Consider the following 24,776-nt stretch of genomic DNA (forward strand, 5'->3'; position numbering starts at 1 on the left):
TTTAATTTTTAAATTTTAAAATTAAAAATTTAAATGTACATGCTTTAGGAAAAATTTTATTCATTGAATGAATTTAATAGGTAACACCTAATATTAAGTAATTTTTTAGCTAGTTATTGTGGAATAACTAGTAATCAAGAGATAGAGATATTTCGATCGAGTTTTGAATAAGATCCTAATTTGTTTCCTTCAAAATAATACAAAATATAAATAAAAAACAGGTAATTCTTTTACAGTTTAATCTCATTCATATCAAATTACTGAACATAATTTAAGATTTTAATATAATATATAATATTGTATCTAAATAAGGATAGGTTCTATAAAACATAAGTGTAACATCAAAGAGATACTACCATAAATATGATATGACTTTCCCAATGATTTACACATTTAAAAAGAAAACCTTATAATACCAGACGATTCAGAATCGTTGAATTCCCAATATTATATTTCCATTCAATTCAGCAAGATAACATAAATGATATAGCCTTAAGATATACTACTGGATATAACTATGACCTAAGTGTTAACTATTTACATGTACATACATAAAAACTAATTTATTTTATAAGCTGTGTTACAGTAATCATGGAAGTGATTATAACACCACTTCTTATACTGGTGGGTTGACTAAGCTAAGCATACTGCCACCAGTGTAACATCTATACATTTTTAATCCTTAACTTACTATTGATTTATCACGCTTGTACTGTACATAAATGGCAAAGAATAACCTATAAAATAGAACCACTAGTGTAGTAAAGTAAAAAAAATAAATCTTTATAAATAAATTAATGTGTCATTAGGGAGGGTGCAAGTTTATTCTAGGAATTAAGTTTCACGCTTTCTGGTCCCTACATGGATTGCAAGTAAAATAGTATAAAGTTATTTACAGTCATTACATTCCAATCTTTAAATCCAATGAGGGAAATTGATCTCTAATAAGTAAAAAATGTATTTAGCTTTTATTAAATACAGATAACACCATTTTTAAATTTATTTAACACATTTTTTTACAAGATTGAAATTTTGTTAATTAGGAATGTATAATTTTATGAATATATTATTTAATTAGTTATATATGACACCAATTTAAATCTAACTCAGAGTTCTAATCAATAAGGTTTTATTAGACCTTTATATTGTTTATACAAGGAATACAAAAAATATTTTTTGTGGTAACCTTCATTCATTTCAATCCTATGGTGATTTATTTTACTTAAAATAAAACTTTTAGTTCTAAGAAATTATATGTGTAGGAGTTAGAACCAATATCACTATTTAAAATCACATAATAGATATTCATAACAAACTATTAATATAAATTAATGTTCATAAAGTTATTAACAACTGCAAAATTCTCTTTTAGAATATTTATCAAACCTTGTAGCTATTTAACTTGTATTGCGTTAATTTCTTTATACAATAATGTACACATATAATACAAGTTTAAAATATAATTATCTGCCATAATATTACAGGCAATTTTTGAAAAATATCATTTAGTATGTTTTATCTCACTTCCGTTTAAAAAAATAGTAATCACTCACAAGTTATTTTTGTACTATTCTTTGTGTGATCAGACATTATATTTTTTAATATAATGTCTAAAAATTATACATGTAACAATTACCATGATAAAACACAAAATATTATTGATTTTCCAAACATATGGAATTGTATATTACTTTTAGAGGGTCTTATAATTTTTATAATTACAAGGATTATTCACAATTGGATTTATATACAAGTGAAAATATTAACTTCATCTTTAAAATTTTGTACTTTATTCCACTTTGTTCTAAATTTCTTAAAAAATCTTCAAAGTAAACATTAAACACAAAGAATAGAACAAATATAAATGTATTAACAGTGATTTCCTTAATGTATTATCAGGTTTCTTCCTGCTATGAGGACTATCAGCTCTCTATAAACAGGATCAACGGATCAGATATTGTCTCTGAATCCGAAGTTGTGGGTTGATGCTAGTAATTCACAGTAACAGGATGATGTGCTATGGTCGTACCAGTATGATGTTGAGTATTCGTTGTGTGAGTGAAAGTCCCAGCTGCTACACTTGCTACACTGGTTGCAGTTCCGGTTCGGACTTGCTGTAGAGAAAAATAATAATTACAATTTTGTTTTTAATTTAACTTATTATAGCTTGTAAATTAATAAATTTTACCTGGCTAGTTATTTGCATAACTGCTGAACTAGTAGTCTGATTTTGTGCCACATTTGTTTCAGTGGCTCTACTCTCTGATGATGCTCTGAAAATCCAAAAAAAAAATAATTTATATTTGTATAAAGAGAAAACAGGATCAATTATAAAAACATTATTTATAATTTATTTTTCTATAATATGTAATTCATACGATTGTCTCAAAAGTCAGCTAGTGGGTCATCTATGGCCTTTCAAACCAAAAAGATTGACACGGTAGCCAAAGCGACTAGTGAGGAAGAACAACTAAGTCCACTATGAAAAGTTTTATGAAACGAAATCAATTTTCATTACATTTATAAATAAATAAATACAATTAAACCAAATCTCTTACAATTATTCAAAAAAGTTTAAATCACCTTGTATCATGTTTTCTCTCTGTTCTGTCTGGAACATCTTTCTCGCATTTATTACAATCTCCGCAGTCTTCGCCTTCAGTTGCTGGTTCCGTACTTACTGCATTTTCAACTGCATCTGTATGTGTTCGTCTGTGCGTTACTAGATGACCTAAAATAGAAGAAGTAACATCACAGTAATTATATTTTAATTTGTTAGCATAATATTTTGTTTAGTGATTGCGAGGCTTTAATTTAAATTGTATGAACAAAATAATGTATATTTAATTAATTATTTCCGAAATTTAATTATAGAATTTTCTCTTCTATCTCTTTATTATTCTATACACCACTATACTTTACCTTTGCACATAAATTCCTTTGAGCAAATTTCACATCTGAAAGATTTATTTGCCGAGTTTGCACTCTTGTTGTGCGATCTTTCATGGAACAATAAATTGCCTTTCAATGGGAACGACTTCCCACATTCACCGCAACTGTACGGCCTCTCGCCACAACTATGCGATCTAATAAAAGAAAAATCAATTTTAATTTACTTTGCATTTGACTGTATTTTTAGGTTAATTATATTATTATATACGAATCTACCTCATGTGCGTCATAAGATGTTCCTTTCTTGTGAAGGGCTTAGAGCACACTTTACAAGTGTGTGGTGTGTCGCCAGTGTGTTGTTTGAGGTGGTTCGTGAGATGCTCCTTGCGAGTGAATGTCTTATGACAAAATTCGCATCGATGAGGCGATTCGCCAGTGTGTATTCTAAAAAAAATTATGTCACACATTACGACTGTAAAATTATTAAAATATTATTTATATTATATACAAATTACAATAGATCATAATAGTTACTATGATCTATTGTAATTTAATGTCAATTTGCAGTGAAAACAAACAATAAAACGATAAAAGTGTACTTGATACTGCAAGGTTTCTTCAATCACATTTTATTTAAAAATTGTCACTTAGTTTTTTATACTTGTAATCACACTTACCTAACATGATTAGTCAAATGTTCTTTTCTCGAGAAAGTCTTGGTGCAGAAAGGGCATTTATGTGGTGTCTCTCCTGTATGAAGATGCACATGGTTCGTGAGATGTTCCTTGCGTGAAAAAGACTTTGAACAATATGTGCACTTAAATGGTGTCTCTCCAGTATGTTGGCTGAAAATAAAATATATTATAAAAAGAGTGAAAAATAATAAGCAAATATTCAATACTTTTCTATATTTGGTCCGATCTAAGATAGCATAATTGGTGACATATTGTTAGAAAATCTTGAAGAAATAAAGACAATATTTCTTCAAGATTTACAAAATGCCAAGAGAGATTGTCACTTGGTGTTTATAAGATATGTTTATTTATCACAAAAGCTAGCAATAGGAAATGAAATACTTCGTAATATATACTAGCTCCTATTATTCTCGCAAAAGGCTTTGCAACGGTTAATAAACTAGTGGCTTAGAATGACTTTGTTTCGTTTATAATTAATATATTTTTTTAGTTAAGCACTATTCATCTCTAAGTTGTTTTGACGAGAAAAGACGGACGAAGGGTTTCTTAGACGAATAGAGTTTTACATATTTATGTATTTTTAGTAATTTATGCACTTCATGATCCGTAATGATTCTTTCTAAATAAAAATATACTTATTTGAATGATACCCAAATATTGCATTTCTCAATCGTCAGTAGGCTTTATTTGGTCAATAACGCCCCTAACTGAGGAATAATCTAATCTGCCTCTTTAACAGCCAGATAAATGTCTAGATACACTGCCGTTTAGGTGGAACTTATTTCTTACTTTTCCAAAGTAATATTAGAAATTACGGACATTTTTGATACTGTTGAAGACCATACAATCCTCCTGGTGTTGCATACAGGGATTTATTTATTCTTTTAGGTAATTTTTTTGATACCTTAATGCTTAAACTTAATGACTTCTTTGTCTTTATACTACTGATACTTTATGGACTAGAGTTAAAATAAGTATTTTTTTCCAAGCCGCTTTATTAGGGAATGCCTCAGTCTTCTTATTTTCCACTGTATGTTTGTGCAGACTAATGAAGAATTTTACTTCAGCAGTATTTAAATTATTAGAGCACTATTTTCTTTAACACTATTATTATTGAAATAATATCGAATTACTTAAACGAAATCAAGAACGCAAACTATAAAATCACTATACCACAAACTGCACCGGGGAAAACATAATAAAGGTTTTTAAACGTGAAATAACCGAAAGTCAAAAATGAAGTTGGCATCTACTTTCGACTTATTATTTTAGTTATTCGGTCGGTTATTCGATGATTGAACATTTAGCCATTATACTAATAAATTGATAGACAATAGCGCTTTGGGAATGAAATGACCATCTTCTGATTGTCTCGGATAATGAACTATTTTTGTGTAATTGGTGATAATAAATAAATATAATCCCGATGATTTTTTTACGCTGATACTTCATAGGACTGAGGTATTTGTTTCATATCTGTAGTAAAATTTAGTTTAGCAATAAGTAAGTGTAATACTTAATATGATGAATGAAGATTTTTTGATTAACCTATTACTACACTCGTTTTCAATTTAAGTACGTACCGAACATGCGTGACAAGATGTTCTTTCCTCGTGAAACTCTTGTTACAATATGAACAGGTATGTGGCATGTCCCCGGTATGTTGTCTGATGTGTTGGTTGAGATGTTCCTTCCGCGTGAAGGCGCGAAAGCAATACGTGCACTTGTGAGGAGTCTCCCCCGTATGCTGTCTGCACAACAAAGTACATTCCGATTTGATTATTATTGTTAATTCGTATAAAACCTAATAATGTCCGAGGGGAAGGGATATGAGTTTAGCTCTACAGAGCTCAAATCGGAATGCACAATGCTGTGCTACTGCAAAGGCGAGGGAACTGCCCACGAATGCAGTTGGGATTCATTTAGATATGCGTTATTTAATAACAATATGATTTCTATGAGACTATTAGTTCACAACCTTACCTTGGTTTTTAAATCACACTTGATATCATGCAAATATTATATATTTTTTACAGTTTAGATACCTGTAGCACAGCATTGCATTGTTATTCTTGGTACATATACGCTTCAGAAAAACTTAAGCATGCATGTTTACAAAAATAAATATATAATTGCTATGAAAATGATTTCCTAAATATTAACTTTCGTACATTGTACCCAACAAAATCTCTACGTATAATCTACAACCATCAAAAATAAAAATATCTATCTCACCGTATATGGTTAGTTAGATGTTCTTTTCTTGTAAAGGACTTCGCGCAGTATGTACACCGATGCGGGGACTCGCCCGTGTGTTGCCGCACGTGGTTGGTTAGATGTTCCTTACGCGTGAATGACTTTGTGCAATAGGAACATTTGTGAGGGGACTCTCCCGTGTGCTGGCGAACGTGATTCACTGAAAAATTTTGTTATGGTTACAAATTTACATTCATACATACAATTTTAGTTTTTTAAGTTTTAAAGTACTTTCCAATTATAAAAACGTTTTTTAAGGTAGTTCGCATACTTACCAAGGTGATCTTTTCGAGTGAACGCTTTAGGACAATAACCACATTGAAATGGAGTTTCGCCCGTATGTTGGCGAACGTGGTTAACAAGATGTTCGCGACGTGTGAAGGATTTCGCGCAGAAGTTGCACCGATGAGGAGACTCGCCTGTATGTTGGCGCACGTGGTTAAGTAAGTGTTCTTTGCGCGTAAATGTCTTGGAACAGAAGTCACAGCGATGTGGAGTTTCACCTGCAATCAATATATTCACGTTTAAAACATGAACAAATATTATACCGATCAACAATTAATACAATAAGAAATTCCGACAGCAAAAATTGCCAGAAGTCCATAGATTCAGGCTGACAATTGTTTTAGTAAAATCAATACTGACCCGTATGCCACAATATATGATTGGTGAAGTGTTCCTTTCTCGTGAAGGACTTGCCGCACAGTTCACATCTGAATGGAGTGTCATTTGTATGTGATCTCATATGGTTCACTAAATGCTCCTTCCTAGTATACTTCTTGCCGCAAATTTGACAATGGTGCGGCGTTTCACCTAGTTTTGTGGGGCAGAAAATAATATGTTAACAATCAATGATGCAACTATGTTACGGCGGTAACACTTGCAGAATATTGTATCGATAAATATTTAATTACGTAATAGGAGTTTTGTTAGTAACGGAAATTAATATGATTTTTGGAAGACCGGTTTACAAATTTAGTTGAATCATTAAATTGTTCTCTTACTTTCTGCACCACTGGTACTAACCTTTCGTTTTGGTGCAGGCTTGGACAATCCAAACTACTTGTCTACACATTGATATTGCGGTTTTAAATAAAATTACGCTAAACCAGTCAATGAAGTACTACGCTAAAAACATTTATTTAAGAAAAAAAGAAATACTGTAGAAGATATTTTACAAGGCAAGGAAGTAGAAAAAACATATTAAACATGCTCTCTAAACAGAGGTATAAGACTACATCATTTGCTATATTTTACGATTAAAGAAACATTTTAACGAAGGAAAATAAGAAATTGAAAATAATACATCAGCATCTAGTTTAATTTGGAGTACCTGATAAATAAGGATATTCTTCTTATATATCTTGAGCTTAATTCAATTCATGCATAATTTAAAATGATGAACATAATATTAAGAAATATATATTTAGATACATATGTACGCGCAAAATCGAAAATTGTGATTACTGTATCATAAAAACGGCAAAAGCCACATAAATAAACCTATAATGTGTCTGTTTGATTTTTATTCTAATTTTAATCGAATATTAAAACGTAAGCACTTAGGTATATAAGAAATTAAATATTGTTTATGTACGTAGAACTATAATTATACCCAAGAATGAAAATAAATGCGTCGACGATTAGCGTTTTAAGTAAAACAGAAATGGTCAGTAACAATCGTTACGAAATGATTATTTCAAGTTAAGCAAATACGATATTCACGAAAAAGGAGCATACTGTCTAATAAATAAAGCTGGGTTTAGACAATTACCGGGAATGCAATAGAATAGTAATAACAGGAATCAACGAAGGAATTAAAGGCACGTACCGGTGTGCCACATGACGTGGTTCATGAAGTGCTCCTTGCGCGTGAAGCTCTTCTTACAGATCTCGCAGCGGTGCGGCGTCTCGCCCGTGTGCTTGCGCACGTGGTTCACCATGTGCTCCTTGCGCGTGAACGTCTTCGCGCAGAACTGGCACCTGAACGAGTAGTTGGAGTTCAAAACATTTATTTTCGATCAAAAACATACATAAGCATTAAACTTAAACTGTTTGTTTTTTATTTTCTAAAATGCGAAATTAACAGGTTCGGTACTTAGGCAACTTTCGTCAACGAGTAGGAGTTACTACTAACATAAAATTAACTTGTGGGGAAAAATAGGAAAATTACTATTAAAAAAGTAGTATTCAATCCTAAATTATTTATTAATACATATATGACTCCTGTCAAGGTCCAGCTTATAAAATGATATACGACTAGTCGCGTTAGTTTAGACTAGACCGTATTATTCCAAACCCTAGCAAAGAAATTACCGAATCAAGATGTAAGTTTAATTCTGTTGTTCTCAATTAACAATACCGTTTTTTTTTAATATAGTAATAATGCCTCTTTTTAGCTTATAACTTGTGTAAGGAGTGGGGATGACAATAGACCAAGAGGTCAGAGATCGATACTGCAACTTTTTACATCGCTAGGTCCGTAAACCATTGCGCTATTGACGCTTAACTTAAGCAAATTAAGTCTTTCTTTAAATTTCAGTAAGTCATACAAATCTCAACAATCTTCAGACAATAACCTATAATTATTGTTTTATAACTATACAGTAAATACTGACCTGTATGGCGTCTCCCCGGTGTGGCTCCTGACATGATTGTCGAGATGTTCCTTTCGTGCGAAAGTTTTATGGCAAGTGGAGCACGCATACGGTTTGTCTTGAGCCAATCGTTTCGCCTGGCGTTCGGCGGGGTCACCAGCTATTGTGAGGAATTAAATTTAATTGAAACACCTTGTAAATATATCTTTATATTCAAAGTATAAGCAACTTCTTCCAATATCGTTGCGCTGCAGGGAGCCACAGGATTAAGTTAAGAACCTTGTGCCTCTTAGAATGATCATTCACCTTGCAAAGAAACATATAGCAACGGATACTGTACATCGGTAGAATAAATAGTGGTCTATATATTGCTAAAATTTTATTCTCTTCAATATTATTTACAACATAATATTATGTATTTTACTTCTACACTATAGATATAATGTTTGTTTATTTTCTATTTTAAAAATATTAATTTATTTAATGCTTACCCAAATGACATTTTCCATGTTTCGAAAGTTCTACTGGATTGGCGAACGCAGAACCGCATACTTGACACGTAAATGGTTTGCTCTCACCGTGGTATCGTCTGTACAATAACAAATAATAATTAGTAAGAACTATTACTAGTATTAAGCATTTATTTAACTGGAAGCGGGGCAGCTAATTCTTCTAAGTTATCAGCTTCGCCTACAGGTATGACTACCTTATGAGAATGATATAATACATTCCTTACACAGTGAACGTCATCAGTTATGAAAACTAAGATGTTACGTGCCTTGTTCTTGTAATTAACTTATAACATTGGCCAATTCAACACTTCAAATAGTACCTACACTGTATTTTGTTGATGTTTTGAAATATAATAATAAAATAAGAAATTACATCAAACTTTTTACGTACTTCTGGCACATAACCTCGAAAGATTAAAATTTAACTCTAATTTATTCTTGCCCATTAAATAGTAAAGTAAGTGACAATAAAGTTAGATGTTTCCATATTAATACATAGTCTATTAACGAATGTGAACCTGTGGACGATGAGCTGGTACCGGAACTGGAAGATCTTCCCGCAGATGTCGCAGGAGTGGTGTCCGGGCGACGACTCGGCCTCCGACAGCGCGGCGCTCGTGCCCGCCTCCACCTCCACCTCGCTTATCACCTGGAACACACATTGTTAGCGTTAGCGTGAGCGTGAGCTTTAGAAACTACTGTTCCCTGCTGTCACCATACGACACGATCTTAGTGCTCGGTTCCGAAAATGTATGCTCAATTATGTAACCAAATTATCCATGGTAAATACGTTCCCGAGAATAAAGTACAGCGAGCTCCTGAAGAATACTATAAGTGGAGAAGACTTTTTGAATTATTTGACTCAAGTATGAAATAATAACATTGAGAGCTTTACGTTTAATACTATTATATTTTGGTCTATATGAGAGTGTCGGTGTTCTATACAAACAAAAATATAGTATAGATAGGTAAATACCAGAATAAGCCTGAACATTTTGTGAAATTTTTCAAGCTAATTCTCCTAATATTTAATTAAGAACATTTTACTCAAAGATGGAAGTATAGAAATAAAACTTTATTTAATGTTGTTAGTCACACACACCTCGTGACGAATGTTTACTAATGTGAGATAAAGTAAAAAGCTATTGTTCTTTGCAGCTCTTCATCATCATTATTATATTATGGTGGGGATCTTACAATAAATACATGCATGCATTGTAACATAGATATTGATAAATATTGGTGAAAACTGGTCTATTCATTATGACAATTATCTTATTAATCAATACAATATTATTTAATGAATTTTAGATGATATTGATCTAATACTAAGCTATGCTGTTTTTTGTATTTAAATAAATACAAGTAACAAAAACAAATTGCTTACCTTTGCTTGTTGTTGGCCTTCGGAATTTAGTTTTCCAAATACTTCATGATAGGCAAGCAATTGTGATAGATCCTCTACATTAACTTTGTACATGGCGTGAAGATCATGTTCTGTACCAGTGGATATTTTGACCACAGCCCCTTCCATACCCATAGCACTCTGAAATATCACTCAGAATAAGAATATTTACTTGTTGATAGGGCTTTGTGGAAGCCCATCTGGGTATAAACAACCATTAAACAGATATTCTATCGACAAATTGCAATGTTAAGTAGTGTGTTTCGGTTTGAAATGTGAGTGTAACTACAGGCACATGGGATGTTATATCTTAGCTTCCATAGTGCATTGGTGATGTAACAAATGATTAATATTTCTTGTAGCGCCAATGTCTTTCGGTGGTGGTGACCACTTACCATCAGGTGGCCCATTTGCCCGTCTACCTATTATACAATAAAAACTCAAAAAACGAAAAGCATGAGACAGTTGAAAAATTAATTTATGTAATAAATTTTAAGCTGAGAATTATTGAATTACTAATATCAATTCGTGTAAATGGAAAATATATAAGGTCATTATCATTACTATTTGATAGTTAGAAAATTATACCGACACTAATGACGAGATTTCAATTTCTAAAAAAAAAAACAAAATTCTTACTGGTATTTACATCCAGTTCTATCAATCGTGAAACACAAATGACTGTTTGAATGATATGGACTTGACTGATCGTCATTCACAAGAGATATTTTAATGAAATTAAAACATCAAACCTTTAAAAAAATGCCTTCGGAGAATCATTCGACAAAATACTTTTTGCAATCTTACCTTTAAGTCAATTCCTTTGATATCTTTAATCTCGGCGGGTATCGCGAACTGCGTGGACTCAATCTTGGCGACATTCTTCTCGTCTTTCACTATGAGCGGGTCGGCGGCGCTCGTCTCAATGGAGGTGGTACCGTCCGGATTCTGCGTCACAAGGATATTGGCTGGCTCCCCTGTGGCTTGCTCGATTCGGACCACACTGTCTATTACCTAAATATAATTATTTCCATTAAAATACTGCTCTTGAATGTTATCAACATTATTCAAAACAGTGAGTAATTCTCTATTAGACGTCGGCTATTAAAAACACTTTCGAAACGTTTAAAAACAGATCAGTTTAGTTAAACATGAAACTACCGCTGATTTGGAATGTGAATTCTAACAAGAATAACCATAAGAAAGACGGCAATTTATTTATTTTAGCGATACATAATAATATTTAACTAAGTATTTAAAATTAAATTAATATACTTATTCACAAAACCATACAACATAATATATCTTATATAGATGGAGGTACCTGGTGGTGGCCCACGATCTGTTGCAGCTGGTGCACGGTAAGCGTGTGGTCGTTGGGCATCTTGATGGCGTCGTGCAGCTCGTCCTTGTCCACCAGCTTGCCGCCGCCCGGCTCCACCACCGTCACGATGCCGTCCTCGCTCACCGTCAGTTGGATCTGTGAGTCGATATATTTTTTTCAAATATCGCAATCGTATCTATCGGCCCAAGAGTAAGCGAATCCCCGTAGCGATATTGATGTAATAACTGGAAACGTTTTTTCTTTTTTTTTTCTTGTCGAATTAACATAAAAACTATTAGTACTACTACTTCTATCAATTACAGAACCAATTGACATAAATAATTTCGAGATCGAGTTCATTATATATTTTAAAGTGTGTTTACGTTATCGAAACAATTAGCAATTTAACTTCTTTCTGACAAACCCTAACTAGACTTAGAAAGAGAAAAGGAAGGTACGTATATATAATTTTTAATATTTTTTCATACGCTTAGAAAAATCATCAAAACTACTACATTTTAGGTCTTAACTCCGATTACGTTACGTTTAAATTACGTTAAAACATATAAATCGTTCGCTACGAAGTCGGATAACTGCCTATTTACAATAATATATTTTGAACAAATGAAATAATAAATAACTAAACTTTACAGAATATATGGTAATATACCAATTATTTTTTTAAGCGTACTTTTTATTTTCTATATTAATACACCCCCGTGAAATTGCTCGCTATCCACCAATTACACAAAACATTTGAACGGAGAAAAGAATTGTACATTTTAAAAATATCCTTTGTAATCACATTTTCTGTGACAACTAAAATTTATCAAATTTAATTACATCGTTACTCTAAACATTTCCTACTGTTGTAAGTCTGCCAAAGAAAAATTTGTTTTGGGTTTGTTACCAGCAGATTGTAACAATATTAGTTTGTTTAAAAAAAACAATTGACACAATAATTATTAATTGTACCTATGCTTTGGGATGGTTAATTAACATATGCACACATAAATACATACATAATATTTTAGTCAATGTTTAACCTTGTCTCAAGTTATAAAAGACGACCTTGTAAGAAAATATACTTTGTTCTTGTCTTGCTAATTTTGAATAGGTTTTTGCTAATATAAATATTATTTCATTGCGAATAAATATCATTGTATTCATGTTTTTAATTTTGAAACAAAAGCGACCGGTCTGTTTTTATATCGAAAGTAATACCATTTACGTTATGTCCAAAATACCATTCATTAATATTGGTCAAGCTAAAATAAATTTTAAAAAATTACCAAATTTTATGGTAAGAAAAATACGCGAAATTTAATATCGTTAAAAAGAATGGCAGTTCAATTTTAAACAGCAAGTACATGCGAATATAACATGTTCCATTGAAATTCCATTGTCCTCCTCATCTCTTCAATGTCAACACAATAATAGGTTTAAATATACAAAGCATTCACTTACCTCACTGACCTGATGTATAATTGTATAAAGCAGCGTGAATACAGAAATGTATGTTTACAAAAGGGTATCGAACAAACAATTGCTTACATTCATACAATGCTTGCAATAAAGGCTTAATAAATATCATAAGATTTTATAAAGCCGAACGACCAATTAGCAAATTTATTCAAATAATATATTATTACAAAACAAAAGCTTACTTAATAATATTTTTAAAGTAAATAAATATACACTACACACATCCCTCCCCTCCCTTGTTTGAGTTATCAAAAGCATGTAGAGTGACACGGCCCATGTCCTAGACAAATATTAGTCATAGGCGAGGCTCAAGGTGACTGTTAATACAAATATGCAAGAGCAATGCAAGAGTTGTTATGAATAAAACCAAATTAATGCTAAATATATAATATCATGTTTAGTGTTTTTTTTTTAATTATCAGGACCATTATTTTTAATATGTCACAAACCTGCTGGTTTGAATGTTCTGGACGGGTGGCAGCCATCAGCTGTTGCTGCATTATATGTTGTTGGGAGTGATGACCCTGTGAATTGTTCATTTTGTTATTACTTTCTGAAATTATTTAATAAATTAATTCAATTTCATAGATTAAGCCAATAAATAAAATCAATAAATATTTTTCTAGATTTACTGCAAGATCTATTAAAATTATTGAATTATTAAGTATATTGTCTTCTACCAGCTATATTTATATTGTTTGCTATATAAATGTTTTTATGATTAATTAACACTTGTCTAGAATCTACATAGGTAGTATAAAGATTTCCATAATTGCCATTATTGCATGATATCTCTTATCAATCATGTTACAAAATGAAAAAAAAAACTGATATAAGTATATATTAAATAGAATATTTTATACAGAGTATCAATGCAAGATTTTAGTAAAAAGATATTTGTTTGTTATTCATGCAAATTTAATTATCAATAATTAAACATTTAAGAAGACTACATGCAAAATAATATTAACGAAAAGACTTCCTATAAATTATATGTATCTAATGAAGAATACAGACAATTCAAATGAATCAATCATCTTGACTCTAAAATGAGACTTTTGGACTATAGGTCCACATGCAGTACTAACCTATTCCTAGAGAGACTAAATTCTACACGACAGCGACATATATCATTCCTGCTATTAACGGAGTGTTACCACTTGATTTACCATATCAATGTTATGTTGTACAAACTCGACCCGATTATTGGGTACCTGCTGGGTCTGCGCGCCCGCCACCGACAGCGTCCCGCCGCCGCCCTCCGCCGCACCGTGTGCCACCAGCGACTCTGAGATATTGGTTAGCTATATAAGCTTGTAATAAGCTTAGTTTTTTTATTTCCCACAGCTGAACAAAAGCCTACACTGTTATAAAGGTTATGTAGCTTATTTCACAATAATAATCTAATGTTGATTGTGTGATTGCAATTTATTTTCATTTAGTATCAGATTTTGAAATTAAAAATTTAACTCCTAAAATTATTTAAACAAGAAATGAATAATAAGTAATGTATGTCTTGAAGATGAGGCCTTTGCCAGCAGCAGAACGTTTACAATTATACTTTCTAATGCATTATTTTTGTTTATATAAATAAAACTGTTTTTTTTAAAATATTTTTGACATTATTTACCATGGCCTTGTGTTGCTTGATTTGCAATAATCTGTGATACGGGAATTTGTTGACCCCCAGCTGAAACAGTAACTTGTTGTTGTCCTGCATGCCCTAATATAATATTAGGATCTCCATTTAGAAGGCTTGCATGAGCCTGCCCAAGATCCTGAAACAATTATAAATTGAAATAACTCATATTATATACAATACTACAAATCATTTAAGAACATTAATATAAAATATTATTTTAATGAATGATTTGTACACAAAAAAAAAATGTACTGGTGCACAATAATAAAATATATTATCTTTTAGATATTTTGCTTATTGACTCTTCAGATTAAATAGTTCATGGTATGTTTCAAATGCATGTAAATTATTGCTATATATAAATTGCTTACCTGTACAGGCTTCCCATTTTCAATTCTTGCACCAGTGGGTAAACCATATACGGAAACCTGCGGTATTGGACCGGGAAATAAATTTGTAAACACCCAGTATTTGGCCACGCTTGACAAAGCAACGTTTACCGCCGCTGAGTTTACTCTCAAATCAGTAGCAGATGTTGTCGGAGTCAAGTTATTAGCTTGACCCTGCTGTTGTTGCTGCGTCGATTGCACTCTTTGATTTTGAGCCTGTAACTATCACAAATAAAGCAATTTAACCCTTGCCTAATTAGATGGAATTCACTAAAAACAAAAAGTAATATTGAACCTCAGAGCTGCCTGGAGGTTGGCCACCACCCGTGTTTATATTATGATGATCAGGATTCATTTTTAGTCCTTTTAAAAATTCAAAATAACAATCACTTTAAAATTTACAACATCAAAACAGTTTTTATAATTTCTCGTATCGGCATTGTCATAATTTGACTGTCATCGAAATGGAGGCGCGGGGGACGCGACGGGCCGCCATTATGAAACTTAGCACACAATAACATTTTCTCAACAATCCTTGTAAGAGTATTTCATAAGTCACTAATTTGTCACAGTTGAGTAAACTTTTGATAAAGATTAACGATTCAATTGTATACTTAGTAAAGTATTTTTTTTATTACTTATAATCGTAATTACTACACTTTATCGTCATTTTAACACATATTCACGACGGAGCAGGAACGAAAGTTTGTCATGTTCAATTTGGCCAACATTCAAGTTTCTAAAACTAAATTAAGTCAGCTAGAAGACTTTTCTGTAAAAAGTATAAAATAAATGGCGATTTATCAAATTTATGAAATTAAATATGTTTACATATATATAAATTATTTTCTAATTATTATAAAAAAATACCGTAAAATGTTGTTTAAATAATAAGTAAACAATGTATTTCATTTGATCCTAGTTTCATCTTCCATAAAGTAGTTTCAAAATATTTCAACAGGTGGCTCTATACACAAATAATTTAATCTTTTAATTCTCAAAGTCAATTTAGACAACATACAGAAAATATCAAGAAATTATTTATCTACCTCATCTAAAAGGGAAAGTTATGAAAAGTGAATTAGTTATATTACGACTAAAAGAGTAAAAAAAATATGTCAGGATTATTTTTAATAAACTCAAAACCTAATTTTAATTAATTTTAATGTTCTTAATTTTTAGAGACTGGAAACACATAACACGGCAATTTTTTTACTGATTTTCTCTTTTTTAAATTTGAATTACTAAACACGATGTTCCTGTTCAATGTTCATTACATTATTTACATTTATAAATAAGCCAAAATTAAACATATTTAATTACCACTATTTAATAAAGCTTAAAAATGGGTAAGTGAAATCATAAAACATAATAGGTAAATTAATCTGAAGTTTACAAAACAAAAATAATTTAAATTTATTCGGCTCATGATTTAACGTGACGTACGTTTGTTTTTTGTATAATCATTTATGATGGTGTTCTTTTTGTAATGAAGTTCCAAACAGGTCTATTATATAAATAGATTATAAGTAGGTAAGTACTTAACGTTTAAACCTATTGTTTCTTCGACGAAATTGATTAGATATTTAATAGCAAACCGCAAAGTGAAGAGTCAGGGTATAGCCGGTGATAATGTGTATATATTTGTAAAACGCATATTATATCAAAATTTTCATATTTTACCAAATATTTTTTTTGTTTATGGTTCCGCTGTATTCGAGTTTTGAGATAAACTTTTTAGTAGTCTCAGGTGTCATTAAGATATTAAAAATCATATTTAATTTTTTTAGTCTCCATTCAATAATAATTGGTATGTAGTGAATTTTGTAATTAGCAATAATCATACTAAAACTGATTACACCTGATTCCAATTGAACAAAAGCATGACAGTCGATATTATGCTTTATTTTATATTATTTATTTAGCAGTACGTAATATTAAAGTTTTGCAACTACTTAGCATAATATTGACATGGCTTCGAGCTGATTGACGTGGCTGACGTCTTAGAACTATAAATATGTAGTTATTAAAAATAATTTGAATAATTATACTTATTGTGTCGTTATAAACAACTTAGGTAGGAACATACAACACGAAACCGAAGTACTTTAAGTACTTTCGTTGTTGTTGTTGTTGTTCGCCGATTATAATATAATATAGTGTGTTCAGTTTCACTCAAAAACTTTTTTGTTAAATAATGCGTAGTTACATAAAGAAAATCTTTGCTTATTTATGTGTCTGGACTGTTAAAGATGAGAAAACGTCGAAAATAGTGACCATCTTTTGGCCATTAAATACACGCATACTGGTAAAATAGTATGACGTTGGGCAAGTGTCAAGCGTAGGTGTCCCTCATAGGGGCATACCATGATAATAAAGTTGTCTTGTGTCTTTTAATTCTTTTGTTGTTCGATACTATGTACTATATGTAAATAATATAAGAACATTTTGTTCTATTTTAAGTCATAAATTGTAAGTACAAACTGATAAGTTTTAAAGTAATCTATAATTTGAAAACGTATATTAAAATTAAAATATAGAAAGTATAAAATATAATAATGTAGAAACAAGTTTTTTTTACAGCAAAATATTAATTTATGCGTGTGAGACAATCCATCGACGACAATTTATTCATCCCTATCACTCTCACTTTAAAATGTTTACTAGAATTCGCTACTGAACAACAACTACCTCTTGTTGAATAAAAAAAATATTGTAAAACGTCAACTTCGAATTGTAGCTACAGCGGCTTTGCATTTTTGATTGTTTGCGAAACCGTTCAATGCGTACTGGGCTTTGTATCTATTATTTTAACTTAACAAGAGACAAAAAACTAAGCCGGTTACTTTACCCGCTATAAACTTAATTGTAGTGACGAAAGAATAAAATTGTATAATCGTAACTACCTATTTTGTTTTTGTAAAATTCTTACCATTTATTTGTTTGACTTGTAATTTTAAGATATGTTTTTAATTTATTTAAGTTCTGTAGGTAAGTTATAAAATAATTTAAAAAAATCATTGTGCCTACTTAAGCACTAGTCAGAGAGCTCCTTACTATGCTCATAAATAAAAAGTGAAGCAATACATAATATCCTGCCTCTTATTATTGTTTACAAGCTACTTTTGAAATAGCAGATTTGATATTTAATGTATTCAAATTTAAAATATTAAGTACCTTACCTTACCTACCTTATTCTACGAAAACGGTACATTTAACTTTTTTATCAATATATTGTAAATGAAATGTTATAGGCGCAACTCAAAAAAAGTTGCAGTACCTACTTTGCTAACTGACCAATTTTTTATACCTATATATGTTTCAAAGTTGTTATAAATTAGGGTGTCACCGAAATTCAAAATTGTAAGGAAACTTTTTTTGCTACAGAACTCATAAATATGAAACAAAAACAAACAAAAGATAACAAGCATCAAGATAAAAGTTTATCCAATTCGAATGATTATAATTTACTTAAAGGAATAATTACTGTAAAATGTTAAAAATGGAACAGGAAAATATGACATAAATTGTATCACACACTGATCCTTGTTAGCTTAAATTGTCCAAATCTGTACGTCGATGTCCACACGAATGCAGTATATATTCAAAACAACTACGCTTCGACCAAGTTCCAAGTTCCAAGTTTCAACTCAGTAATAACTGAGAGGCAGGCTGGGCTGCGCGCCTCCGTGTCCATACGCCGCGTAAATATTTACGTAAACTTTATAAACTTTAAAAATCTCGCGATTTTACTTAAAAAATCTGTGAAAGTGATTTGATTATAAAATACCGGTTAAATATTGTATTTGCAATTGTTATTTCGCGAAAAATATTTTAATCAGCTGTGTCATTTGTTAAGAGATACATCGTTTTGTCGCCGGTCATCAATTCGCAGGTTGGTATTGGTGTTTGTACTGATAAAAATGTTTTGTTATTCGAATATTTATCTAGACAAAGCTTGTATTGGTGCATTGCCAATTTCTCTAGTATGTTACTTTTGTTGTTTTATGTGTCACGTATTAAACAAAATAAACAAAACATATTAAAGAAAATAACAAAAAGTCTGTTTAAATATTAGATTACATTTGTTAAAATAAACTTAATGTAACCATATTGTTTTAGGAAGTAAATATAAAATACAATTAATCAACAAGAAGTACAATCAAAACTTTGTTACACTTTATATCACAATTATTACTCACTTACTTAACAGCATACAATATAACTCATTCAAAAATATTAAAATTATAATATTTTGAACGACCTAAAGTAAAAATAATAAAGGAAAATAAAATATAGGTATTATATAAGAATCATTAAAATTTATTTTGTAGTTTCCTACTCGAAAATGTATTACCTCTAAATACGTTTACAGTAACATACTTACTTCTGATAATATATGAACGTGATATGGAGAAACAAGTTATGATATTTTGAGGTTAAGTAATCGAACAAAAAAAATATCTAATAATACAAAGAATAGCGCCCCACGCATACTTACAGGTTTAACACGCAATTACGTAAAATGTTTGCATTTTAATATTGTACGCCTCTTTGAAATGCAAGTCTTGTGTGTCTGTATACACAATGGTAACCATTTGTTATCTCAAATCTAAAAGCGACATTGGGTACATTTTCTTCGCTTTTGTCAAAATAGTTTTCGTATAATGTAATATTTAGATACCTAAATAATCTTACTAAATTATTCTAAATCCACATTATATGGAATGAGTATACCTACCTAATTATTACCTTTATTAATATATTTAAATTCCTACTAAATATAAATAAAATTGTAGTCAAGTATCTTAAAATAATTTATAAATGCATAAATAATGATTTTTACTATCGTAAAAAGTATTCTTAGTAAAATATGTTTTACATGATTTTATTATGTATAACAAGTATTAAAGGGACTTGTTTTTCATCGCGCGATGTTTAAGGAAATATTTGAACCTAAACGTGAAAAGTGGAGCAGCTTCAATTAAAATTTATCGCGACAACAACAAGAAATATATTTAAAACTATTTTTTACATTTGCAAATTTTATTACAATAATAAATAAAAAAAATCTGCCTTTTTTTTGGATAATCAAAATCAACAAATTCAAGCCTGTAGAAGATGGTCGATTATCCGATCCGGTCGATTTCATTTATTCATTTAAACGGACTCTAAATAGTCTAGCCTAATTCATTTGATACTATCAACACATTCATTACATAATCAAAAAACTAGTGTAAGTAAATTTTACATTGGTTATATTTGCGTACCTTTGATCCTTATATCTTTAGGCATAGGAGCTAACTTACGGTATTTCTGTAAGTTCAATATTGTCCACATAACTTGTTTCAAATGTTGTTGTTAACATGCACTGTTTATAAATTATTGCGATACTGAGCATTTCATTATTGTTCAATACGATTTGATTGTTCTAATTTGCTTGGTTATATCATGCTTTAACATTTTTGGCGTTCTTATTATATCACTATTTTTTTCCAAAATAATAAAAAAAATCTTTGCGGTTAGATACTTGCGATAATAGTAAATGTCTGATTAAATAAGTAATATTGCTATGGTAATATAATATGACGTCAATATTTCGCCATAATTAATATTTTAATTTATACTACCTATATAATTAAATTCAATGTATCTATATAAATATATAGCAAAGTTCGCAATGTAAGCGGAAGTGCGGCTCGATTGAAATTCAAACTAGTATCTATAACTGCTGTAACAGTCTAAAGAAACTTAGGTACATCATTGTTCACGGTGTATTCTCTATCCAAACTTGGAACTACTCAATTGACTATTTGGTTATCACGAACTCGGTAAAGTTGAAAGGTATATAAATTATCATCATCCCGAAGCTGACATTTTTACGTCGTTAGATTGGCACCTATTATATCACATCAATTTGTTGTCATCTATGTTGTATTGTTGTCATTTAAATGTCTATCTAAATGGTTGATGCACGATCTTGGGTACACAGATGCTCTATTCCTTCATCCGCTTAGTTCGCTTGGAGGACAATCTGACGAGCCCAGAGAGAGATCAAGCACCATGAAATTTGGCTTTATGTGCTTTCTGCGAGATTGTAAGTCTGTTAAGCCAATTAAAATATGTCATAATATGTAATCTTTAATTTTGGACTCGGGTTTTTTAAACAAATCTTGTCTAAAAATAAATGCTCTTTCAATAAATTTAGCTCAAAAAAACATGTAATAAAAGACCTGGAATACATAGTTGACCTGCTTTGATTGAATCACCTCGCGTTAAAATTTTCAATATGTATATATATTTTTTAAATAAAGAATAATATAAGGTACATAGGTATACATTGATAATTATTTTCGGAGTGTGCTTTTTAAATTTTTACGTTATTGCAAAAAATATTCAACAGCGAAAAATTACAGAATAACTAGGTACTAAGTACAATGAAATATTACCGCTTATTTTAGCAATAGCTAGGATGCTTGTTTTCTTAAATTTATTAGGATTAATGATTAGAAAAAACGAACTGTTTCAGCAATATTATATTTAGAATACATTTTAAACATATTTTATTAAGAACATACTGAATTAATTTTGTTGAACGATATTCTAATAAAAACAAAAATCTTGAATATATAATATATATGACCTTGTTTCAAGTAAGGACTTGAAATAATATAATAATGAGCTTATGATTTTTCATTTTTATAAAAATGTAAAATTTTATAAAAGTAAAAAGTATTGCAATGAATATTTTTATATTGATGTGGTATATTTAATCTGTCATTAAAACTGACATCTAAAAAAATATAGTGAAGTAATGTTGAGTCGGTTGAAATTAAAACTTCGTGTTGCTATTTGGCCAAGATCACTGGGTAACTGTCAAAGATATTGCCGCATTCCACACATACCGGTCATTTATCTAATTATATTGCAGCATTGGTGTTATTACTATATAAGTAAGAAAATAAAGTGTTTTATCTGTAACTGTATTATTAAGAATAAATATTATTTTCGTTAAAATCTCAATAAAACAATATAATAAAATTACTCGATTGTTTGAATAAAATATTAGTCAGGGATATTTTTATTGGAATTTAATTATTATTTATTTTTAAAAATAAGAATAAAAGCCTGCTGTAGATAAATGTCTATAAATCTTTGTAGTTTAACTACTACATTTAAAAATCATGAAATCATGATACTTAATGGTAAATTAGACACAATAATAAAGAGCTATGTAAGCTATGGCTCTATAAGCCACATTTTCACGTTCCACTTTCTACGAGGAAAATTGTGGACTCCATGGTGTAATTAGGCCCCTTAGTAAATGTCCACTTAGTATCGGATGACAAAGTATAATAAGTTCAAGAGTAGGAATGAAATTTAATTATATGTTATCAATGCAGATTATGGCGTAATGTACTGTTGATCGAACTACTACATATCGTCTACACCCGCATACCATGATGATATACCTCTATATACCACTTTTCCGTAGAACGTGTGATTACAGTGGTGATATTTAACTTACTATCATATATCATTCTGACTTTGTGAACTTAAGAAAAAAAAAAACAATATGTTTTAGTCCTGATCGAGCTGGCGTAGAACAAAATACATTGTCATGTAGTTAGTAGTTCATTTATATAAATTCAGTCTTATTATTATTGAATTGCAAATGGGTTAACAGTAATTACGTTGCATTCCAAACTTTAATACTATTTAATAAAATGAGTAATAAACAGTTTTAATAATATTTGCTTTTGTTAAAAAATACAGAAATGTAACATAAATTATTAGATAACCAATAAAAATCGTTCGTCAGTCATCGTTAACATAAGCAATTATTAATGCCGTTACCTGGTATAATATTGTAACTGCTTCTTACTCTGATTAGTAACCATTTCGCCTTCATATTTACAATTTCACTCAATACTCTTTATAAAAGATTAATAAAATTGTAATGATGCTTGTATATAAAATCAACTTATTTAGAAAATTTTTGGTTATGCTCTGATAGACTTATCAGAACCAATTTTAGTGTTATTCACGACGGATTTCACAGTAATCAGAGTGATTTATGAGAGATCGACTGGAAGAAAAAGAGGACCTGAAGAGACAATTTATAAAATAGAATTAATTGAAGAAATGTACGTATCAAGAAAAATACATGTCTGTAACCAGGGTACAGTTGTACATAACAGTATTTAAAAAATGTTTAAAGTATTAAAAGTGCAAAAAACTAAATTATACAATATTTAGTAGATCTAAGATAAAAACAGTCAAAAGTAATGTAATCGTTGCGTCGACTCCGAATTGACACTAATCTTGCGGTCACGGTCAACTGCTTTTTACCATTAAGATAGTAAAATTTAAAAAAGAATTATACGAAATTTTCGGTGCGTTTTGATATTTGAAACGTACGATATTTTTATCACTGTAAGAAAAAACAATGAAAATTGCTCGTCTGGGTATTCTGCGTCAACAGCTATACTTATACGTATGGTTATGTTCCGATATAAAGGATGAGTGAGCCAGTGACATAACATCTTGTTTCCAAGGTTTGTGGTATATGAGGAAAGAAAAGTAATTATATAATAATATATAAAATAATAAAACTTGCACTACCAATGTCTATGAGCAGTGACACCCATGCCAGTCCGCCTACCCATGACATAAAAAAATCGATAGTTGATATTTATAATTATTTCAACTTTTTAATAAATTTGCGTCAATATTTATTAAAATATTTTTATTTCTTTAATTCATTGAAGAATACATATCTCTCCGAAAACCATTCAAGTGTGCCGAAAACCGCATATAACACGAGTAATTGAAACTACTTAAAACTAATAAAGTAAAGTGTGGTTAATACTTTACGTATTACCTCCTAGTTTTTATACCTTTTCGTAACAGTTATGAGCGCTTCCTCAAGTCCCTTAGCGTTTCCTTACATTAAGCGTTAATCAAACCATTTCAATTAAAGCACTGTAATAACAATGTTTATGATTTAACTGCTGTAATGATCATTAATTATTCATTAATTACTCCTTTTAGGAAATATTAAATTTAGAAGTTATAATACGATACTTAATTTATAGGATTATAAGTTTTAATGATTAATGTAAGAGAACATATTATAAATGAAGCGTGTTTTGATGATTATGTATAAAAAATGTGGTAAAAATAAAAAGGAAATATATTACAAAACTTATTTTAATTAAATTGTCTGTTGCAAAAATGAAATTAAATTACGAACTATCTATTATGGTTCAAATTAAAACTGTAATGAATTAACACATTTAAAATAACACTGTGTTATCTGTGCCGTATTATATTACATTATTGACTTGCCTATAGATTAAATAATTGAAAATAATTACGGCTGTTACGTTTAATTATTACGTTTACATGGACTGTGCTGTTACGAATCATTCAATCAGCTGAGCATTCGTTGAAGAAACGTGCAATCTATTCCTGATTATCTACGCCTCAAAGAAAATAGTGTTTCAAATGAATTGTCTACCGCTACCGAGGCTAATAATGTATGAGAAAATAATTGGATTGGATTAATTAAGCCGC

The 24,776-nt window shown here is 30.3% G+C and overlaps 2 protein-coding genes across 7 annotated transcripts in view; one reads left to right on the forward strand and one right to left on the reverse strand.

Moving 5' to 3' along the window:
• Positions 1-252: 252 nt before the first annotated feature.
• LOC125065651 (zinc finger protein 420-like) lies at positions 253-15,909 on the reverse strand. 5 transcript variants are annotated; one of them, XM_047673402.1, is made up of 22 exons: positions 15,493-15,909; positions 15,180-15,413; positions 14,797-14,944; positions 14,336-14,454; positions 13,616-13,690; positions 11,682-11,837; positions 11,165-11,371; positions 10,340-10,498; positions 9,471-9,601; positions 8,932-9,029; positions 8,462-8,600; positions 7,675-7,826; positions 6,489-6,656; positions 6,119-6,346; positions 5,823-6,003; positions 5,171-5,338; positions 3,570-3,737; positions 3,169-3,336; positions 2,923-3,086; positions 2,584-2,731; positions 2,189-2,273; positions 254-2,114 (listed from the first exon to the last, which is right to left on the reverse strand). In XM_047673402.1, exons 1-22 carry the CDS (start codon positions 15,550-15,552, stop codon positions 1,989-1,991), a joined length of 3,282 nt encoding a protein of 1,093 aa, XP_047529358.1. In that variant the 5' UTR covers positions 15,553-15,909; the 3' UTR covers positions 254-1,988. The 5 variants fall into 5 exon arrangements, with proteins under 5 accessions (XP_047529361.1, XP_047529358.1, XP_047529359.1 ...); XM_047673403.1 differs by having other exon boundaries at positions 14,381-14,454; positions 15,180-15,419; XM_047673401.1 differs by having other exon boundaries at positions 15,180-15,419.
• A 2,962-nt stretch (positions 15,910-18,871) lies between these two features.
• Positions 18,872-24,776, forward strand: part of LOC125065775 (extracellular serine/threonine protein CG31145) — a 72,374-nt gene continuing 66,469 nt past the window's right edge. The window contains exon 1 of one of the 2 annotated variants that reach the window (XM_047673592.1): positions 18,872-19,092. The gene's annotated coding sequence lies outside the window, so the exon portion shown is untranslated. The remainder of the gene's footprint in view (positions 19,093-24,776) is intronic. The other variant, XM_047673593.1, reaches the window with a different exon arrangement.

This window comes from Vanessa atalanta, chromosome 8 (assembly GCF_905147765.1).
Source record: "Vanessa atalanta chromosome 8, ilVanAtal1.2, whole genome shotgun sequence".
In the NCBI taxonomy this organism is placed as follows: Eukaryota; Metazoa; Arthropoda; class Insecta; order Lepidoptera; family Nymphalidae; genus Vanessa; species Vanessa atalanta.

Coding starts and splice junctions, on each gene's coding strand:
- LOC125065651 (XM_047673401.1), bottom strand. CDS start 15,552: ATGAATCCTGATCATCATAATATAAACACGGGTGGTGGCCAACCTCCA. Junction 11,838..13,615: donor CAGAACATTCAAACCAGCAG/GTTTGTGACATA, acceptor ATCGACTCACAG/ATCCAACTGACGGTGAGCGA. Junction 3,087..3,168: donor CATCTTATGACGCACATGAG/GTAGATTCGTAT, acceptor TTCTTTTATTAG/ATCGCATAGTTGTGGCGAGA.